The sequence below is a fragment of the Schistocerca cancellata genome, chromosome 9 (assembly GCF_023864275.1).
Source record: "Schistocerca cancellata isolate TAMUIC-IGC-003103 chromosome 9, iqSchCanc2.1, whole genome shotgun sequence".
NCBI classification, from domain to species: Eukaryota; Metazoa; Arthropoda; class Insecta; order Orthoptera; family Acrididae; genus Schistocerca; species Schistocerca cancellata.
The window spans coordinates 99,649,962-99,657,955 of record NC_064634.1 but is presented as its reverse complement, the minus strand read 5'-3'; the positions used below and the strand labels follow the sequence as shown (position 1 = coordinate 99,657,955).

Here is a 7,994-nt window from a genome sequence, read left to right as displayed (position 1 = left end):
ATTATATGGAAATTATTTAATGTATAGTGTGTTTCTCTTCATTCAAGATCCAACATTTTGTGATGATCATCACAAATTTATCACATGCTTAAGTATTGCACAAAAATGGGCATGCAGCTCTCGTATCAAGTACAGGATGGAGAGGAACTTCAGGTTCTTCCTAACGTAACATAGCTCATCAGCTTTTATGTATGTCAGGAATGTGGCTAGTGAAGATCCCAAGCAAAAACACAATTTCACTAACTAAACAAAACTAACAAGGATCCATAAGAGAAATCAGCATCATCACAGGTCACTATTGCATGTACTACAATTTCTGATGCCAATACAAGCCATTATTCTTTCTTCCAGTTAATCTTCAAAATATAATAGTTTCACAGTTTACATATTGTTAAACCTGGTCTTCATTTACTTGGTGTGAAAAGACTTATGAAGTTGAAAGAAGCAGGATGAATTAAATACTGTAGCAACAGTAACCAAGGCAAGTATTAGAAATAAAGAGTTTCCAAACCACAGTTTTAACACATGGGAAAAATTGACACCCTTCAAGATTTTTACATGATACAATGGCTGTAAAATTCAGTAAAAATAAAACAGGAGGGCAGTAATCTGCTAGTACAAAAAGCTACAAAATCAAACTTCTGAACCTGCCATCTTTTAGAATTTGATCATCCTTTGATGTATCATACCTGCTGTACCTCTCATTCATGTGCAAAAATATGTCAATTAAGGGCAAGGCAACCACACGCAAGTCCTCTATAGGTAAGCGATTGCCTTTCTTTTATTTTACATATTTCTCCAGCCAGGATTTTCCATTATTGTTATTCATATATAAGCACGAATCACAGCGAAGAAAACAGTGTACATCAGCACTGATGTAATCTGCTGACCACCTTAAAAGTTGGTCAATTTTCAGGAACTGTTTATGACCTGCTCTCACAAATAATATCAGTCAAGCTATTTTGTGATAATGCATATTACTGTTTGATGCACTTGCATGCTACACAATGGTCTGCAGGACTAGAAGAAGAGTACATGCTAAAGATGTTGACTGCAAGCACCCAAATCTCACAAACAATATTACACATCACTTTCTCCGTACACTGTCCTTTTCAGATTGACAGTAATTGACCACTCCAGTGCAATCTTCATTGCAATAACAGCTACCGAAACATTAGCCGCCATGTTGTCACGATCTTTCTTAGTGCTGGCAAACTGAATGCACACTACATGTACTAACAAATATCACAATAAGAAATTGTGTCGCCTAGTGGCATCTGGTGCAAAGTACATTACGTTTCCACACTACAGCATATTCAGCACATCAGGTGGTGGACGTGTTTTCAGGCGACTGGGTGCGCTTTTTAACTATCAGTTTGGTATCAGTAACATGTAGGCCGTGTGGTGACCGTACGGCGAACTTCGCGAGAGCGGCAGCAGTGACGTTTGGTGTGTGGCGGAGGTCTAGTCGAACCAGAGCATCGCAACGTGCCAAATGGTCGAGACTGGAATCAGTCAGCAGCCGACAGGATGAGAGATCCAAAGATGCTAACGTGGAAGTTGTGGCCGCAGGGGGCGCAGCCAACTGCGCCACTCCTGCATCCGTCACACGAACACACTGCAACACAATTATGGTAGGTTGTAAATACAAAGTACCTTATTGAATACTGGTGTGATAGCAATATTAGAAGAAAAATAATTTTCTACTTTCACAGCTGTTTCTTCAAGCACAAGAAAAATTTACAAAAAAATTGCAGTTATATTGTTTATTAAAAGAGTCCTCCAAAAATCTAAATTTGATGTAACCACCTTGATTGCAGCCTCCACTCTGGATCTGAATTAAAAGTGTGTCCATTAGATTTGTTTCTTCTCCATTTCTTGGAATAATAGTGTAACAGCCGCTTTGGAGTATATCATGATGAGACGATGTCCTGTGATCAGACCTCTCAAGAACATTCCAGACAGACATACTGTGTTTAGGTCAGGACAGTGTGGGGTCAGGGAGGTGGTAAACTCTTCCAACTAACTATGCTGGCATCATCATAGTTCCATTTTGCACCAAAGGATCTGCATGTGCAGAAGTATCATTCTGTGGAAAAATGTGTAGAACCTCCTTCTACCTTTTTGCACCAGGGATTTAACACAAATGATAATTAAACTGTTTTGTGGAAATTTTGCCATTTTAAAAACAAAAGTAAGTATTGTATGTACAATATAAGTTGGCACCGTAATTGCAATACTGATTCCAGTGTGCTGCCTGCCCTGCATGAAAGAGGTGGAGCTGTTTCCCCTGCACATCTGGCCGTCCTACAGCACCACATAAACCAAGCAATGATCATGTGCTTGTGTTACCAGCATCCCCTGCAAAAAAGCCATGTTATATTGTGCATGTACCAGAAAGGGACCATTACTTGAAATAAAATCAAGCATTGTGCATTAGCTGAAACTTGGTGCTAGTCACAACAGGAATATCCTCAGATCATGAGCTATTGATTCATAATCATATAAAAAGATAAAGAAAGACAACTGCCACACTTTTCATGGAATACAGTAACAAACTGCAATATGCAATGCTTTTCATTTTGGCATGTTCTGAAGACATTTGTCATACTGAACGATGAATATCTCAGGATTTCCCCCTCAAATCCTACACATAGTTGTCTCATTCTTATTCAAAACTGCAGTCAATTGTCAGAGCGATTGCCTAGGATCCTACAAAATAATTTCTGAGTGTTTATCTCTTTTTCTGGTGTCCATGACAGTTTCTCACCTGCATTTTACTTCCCATTGGCTCATGTATTCTTTCTTCTGACTGATCATCAGTCAAAAAATTCTTAGTACTGCAATTAACTGTTCTTTTTTCATACCTGAGGAAGGTCATATGAATTTTTCACAAGGGGAGTTCACCTAGCACGAAGACCTGTGGTAATCACACGTCTTCCATTAAGCTCCAAAGTCACATTGGTACAGTGCTGTAAAACACGAAGTAATACAGTTCAAATGCTTTCAACAGCAAAAATCCTTTTCACAAAAGAGATTTACCTGGTCCTTCTCCAGCTACAAACCCACCTTCCTAGAAGCCGTCTTCCATCTTGTCAGGTTCATATCCAAAATACTGTTTACATTAAACCAACCAGTAAGCAACACCATCTCCAGTTTGTCAGCTGTCATCTCTTCCACGTCAAATTCTTCTTCCTTTAAATCTAGATATTTTTAGTAAATAGATCTCCCCCAACATCAAATTTTTCAGTAGTTACACCAATGATTTCTCTCCAGCTTTCCTCTCCTGCAGCTAAGCCACTGACTTGTCCTAAAACAGCACACTCATAGGTACTATCCTCTTTGCCCTTACCAGCAGAAAGTTCCCACTTCTAAAGAAGTCAGAAACAGCCGCCGAGTCCTGAAATAAGATCACATAACTCCAAGATATTTTTTTGAACTACCTAAGCTTGCTTTCCATTACTCTGCTAACCTTTGCACCTTCATCAATGCTTATGTCATTCCTACACTCTCATCCATACTTCAACATTTCTAATTCCACAACTTATTTCACTTGTTCCATCAATGACGAGAACCTTCAGGAATGTAGGATGAGTCATGGCATACACTAGCAAATGAGAAGCAACAAATCTGTACACTAGACTGTGTAATATTATTTCTGTGTACTCAAATGAAAAATAAAAAAGTAACTTAAAAGAAATGCTGCCACTCTGAGAAAAAAAGCTGCTGCTGCTCAGTTCGATTAAATAGATGCCATTTATCGTCTATCGGCAGCTTAATATTATTTTATTACATTGGTGCTTTACAAGGAAAAAGTTACATTTGTCATAAAACAGACCTGTTTCCAATATACATGCTACCGTGCAATGACCTACTGCTCATCTACTTAATTCAAAAAATTATAAAAATGTTAGAATGATATGCTATAAAATACTCTTTAATGTTCAAAAATACTCTCCTGTACTCTTACATACAATGATATTCAGAGATTGTAAAGCTTTACTCAATCATTACATTCTCAATAATACAGCTGTACCTAATTTAGTGAAAGAAAACTTTGCTTTGTATTCACTATACTTCATAATTAGTTAACTTATTTTGCCACAATGCATGCATACAAACAGAATTTCTCACCTCTTTGTTTGGTGAGTAGATACACAAATCCTTTGGGTTTCTATCCCTATGGCAAGCTACATAAAACTAAATAACTGTGATAAAAGCACAATTCTTTCAAATTAATATCATAACATCTAAATGTTTGTCTTTGTGCCTTATTTATAGTGACACTGAATACAAATCTTACTGGAAATGACTGTCTTTTGAATTGAAACAGCCATTTGGTAGATATGAGTGAAATCCTTGGAATATATGCTATTTTTTTGTTCTTTATCTTCTCCTGACATTATTTTTGCTTCAGTTTCATTGTTTAACTGTTCATGACCATTTCTTGTTGTGAATTTTTAAATTAATATTGCCAACTACTTCATTTCTTGCAGCTAAAATGGCTCTTTCAAATAACCAACTTGAGTAATTTTGGATAATGTTTGGAAAAACTTGATCTATTAATTCATTTGGGCTGTTGACAATATTTCATAAATCATTTGTAAGTTGAATCTGTCCAGTCATACAATCAACTGGATGGTCTTCACTAATTTGTAAGAGTTTTTCAACAAAATGTTCTACTTCTCCACTGTTGGACAGTTGAACTCTCATATTTGCACAAGCAGATCATATTTTTGAGTACCAGATGGGTGAGTCGACCTTAGACTAAGTCATAATAGAGAAGTGATCAACTCGTTCGAGGGAATATACAAGACTAAATTTTACACTGTTCTGACAATTGGTATATTCAGTTAATTTACATTGTGGAAAACAGAAAGAATTAAACTATTGTGGAGGTTTAAGAATCTTCTCCGAGGAAGGGACATTTAGGTAAGGAAAACCTTTAGTGGCCAAAGATGGATCATTTCATTCACAGCAACTCAAATTTGAATTTGTAGTGGTGTACACAACAGAGATTTTGGTCGGAAGGCCCCCCCATTTGATTAATGGTGTGAATAGTTCTGCCTTGGCAGAGCCACATCTAGTGAGAAAGATGTCTGCTCATTAATGTAGGAAGGATTTTCGTAAGTTTCTATGGGTGATGCTGACAGGCTCAGGCAAATGTTTGACTGTAGCAAGGGCTACTTTCCAGTCACCAGACAGTTTGAGTTGCTTATGGATAAATTTATCACCCAACAAAAAATATTAATAAGCTGAATTTCCGCATTTATATGTGGTCTTAAGAAACCATTCAAACACAAAGTACAGCATTATTTGTCATGTGCCATACCACTGGGCCAATGTAATTAATTACTATTATTATAGTCAGTTGCTCCACAGCTGGATGAAGTTATTACATTTTATTATAACTTACAATTGGGATAAATAATTTAGTTAGAAGCCAATGCCTGAAATGTTTGAGAATTGTTGCATCTTTATTAATTTGCAATGGTGGTGGCACTACCGTATTTACTCGAATCTAAGCCGCACTTTTTTTCCGGTTTTCGTAATCCAAAAAACTGCCTGCGGCTAAGAATCGAGTGCAAAGCAAGCGCAAGTTATGAAAAATGTTGATAGGTGCCGCCACAACTAACTTCTGCCGTCGAATATATGTAGCGCTACGCAGGCATACTTTGTAGGCAGAAAGATAAATACTGGCGCCAAAACCTCTGCGTCAGTAAATAATTTTTTTTAAAAAAAAAGTGGAAGACGAGCTTTTTTTCTCCGCCGCGAGTTTCGACCACTGCATTTTCATACATTATCCAACGAAGTAAATAAAAATTCCGTATTGTTCATCTTCGAATGTAGCACAATTTCAGTGTACTACGAAACTCTGACTGGCAAGACTGTTAGGGATATTTGTCAATATGGCCAACTGTACGTTCTGAATTTTTTCCTATCTGTGAGAAGCGATGGTTGCTAATAGGAACCTGATGAAATTTGAATCACATACAGTATTCTCTTCACCATAAGAATAATACGAATATAAACATTTTGCCATGTATTCTTTCGTGTTTGCTGCTATCTCATTTAAATCCTGTCTGCCTAATAAACTACGAAACTAGAGTGAGACAACAGCAAACGCGGAAGGATATACGTATCGTGTCATGTTTATATTCATATTATTCTTATGCCTAATAGTGATAGTCAGAAATGAAGCACGGCAAGTGACTAGATTTTTAAATCTAAGATGACTCTAATTTCTGTGCAGAATTTGATGTAATAAAGAAGCGGCCGCAAAGATTTTCAAACGGAGAAAAATTTTCGCCTAACTCTCGTTCAGAACATGTTCTATCATACGCAGTCTATTATTTGATTCTTGTTGATCATTATCAAAGAAAGCAGCAGTGTAAGTAACAACAAATAGCAGTCTCTTGCCATTGTTTGACTAATGAGATGATTCCTCTTTTAATTGTACGCGGTGGTAGCGCGCACAAAAGCAAACCATGCCGCGAGCCGCGACAGGCCGTAAACACGCACTATCAGAATGCGACAAACAATGCATGACACAGTGCAGTAATGCATTTTCAGCTTAAGAGTGACGCAAACACCTATACAAAGAATACGGCACTTATCAGATCAAAGCAAAATAAGCAATCGATTCAAACCAGACGAAGAACGTGAAAAAGGAAGGGTACCCGTATAAATACGGACTGAGCGCCTGACGCATAGCAATGGCTACGTGGTAAAGATTAACTGCTAAGCTTACGACTCGAACCAAACTACTGTAGCTGTATCGTCATTCATTCGACCTAAATTGTGTCTCATATTACAATGGACCAACTTTGTTTCGATTTGGGGGTGTGGCCTAAAACTTTTCTCTCCCCTTGAATTTCGAGTCTCAAATTTCAGGTGTGGCTTAGATTCGGGAAATTTTTTTTTCCTTTATTTCGAGTCTCATTTTTCAGGTGCGGCTTAGATTCGAGTAAATACGGTAATACTTTTTTTATATACAAGGCCAAATTAGGAATGGGGATATACTGGAACTGAATTGCAGGGAGTGTACTACTGATTTAAGAAAAAAAATAAAATTTCAGTCTGCCTAAAGTATAAAAGTAGAAAGTTTTGATCTTTTTAATGAGTAGTTTGGCTTGATCATATAACAATAAAAATATAGTTTTGGTGAAAAAAAAGAAAAACACTTTAGAAAGAAAGGAGTGAAAAGAAATAATATTTCTCACATTCATAAAATCCAATAGCTGCAAGAAAGGTTTTAACTAAATGAAGTAATAATTCACAGTCATATTTTAATTAAGACGTTATTCCAGAAAAAAAAGGAAGGAAGAAAGAAAGAAACAAAATATTTTACACATACAAAAAACTGCAATGTATCAACATGTATCTTATGATATCAGAGGCAGGAAGGAAGATTGGGTTTACCATCCTGTCGACATCAAGGTTATTGGAGATGGAGCAGCACAAGCTCGGATTGTGTCAAGGCTGCGGAAGAAAATTGGTTGTGGCCTTTCAAAGGAAGCACCCCAGCACTTGTCTGGAGCAATTCACGGAGATCACGGAAACTCTAAATCTGGATGGACAGATGCTGGTTTGAACCATCATCCTCCCAAATATGATATCAGAGGAATATCTTAATAAATTGACCTTATCCTGGCTTTAGTATTTTTGGCTAGTGAGTTATTACATCTCTGTTAGCTTACTGCTTTTGATAACAATGGAAAGAAAATCATTAAAAATCTTCATGTAAAGTTGCTACATGTAAATCTCGTTATACGTGATCATTACATTCTGTGGAAACACTGTGTGTATCGAGAGTCATTTAAAAGAAAAATATGGGTTTAGGGTCACATTTACTCACACATTAAGTTTAAAATAGCTGAGTTTCTTGGCATTTTTACATAAAATAACCACCATCTTTCTGAAACACATTTTAATGCAGAATTTATGCACTAAGTAAAAATTTATCACTGAAATGCACTATAATATTCTAAAAT

The 7,994-nt window shown here is 36.8% G+C and overlaps 1 protein-coding gene across 2 annotated transcripts in view; it reads right to left on the bottom strand.

Moving 5' to 3' along the window:
* Positions 1 to 453: 453 nt before the first annotated feature.
* Positions 454 to 7,994, bottom strand: part of LOC126101089 (jmjC domain-containing histone demethylation protein 1) — a 122,022-nt gene continuing 114,481 nt past the window's right edge. For both annotated transcript variants that reach the window (XM_049911767.1, XM_049911768.1), the window contains exon 16: positions 454 to 1,618. In XM_049911767.1, the coding sequence (XP_049767724.1) occupies positions 1,325 to 1,618 (294 nt within the window). In that variant the 3' untranslated portion in view covers positions 454 to 1,324. The remainder of the gene's footprint in view (positions 1,619 to 7,994) is intronic.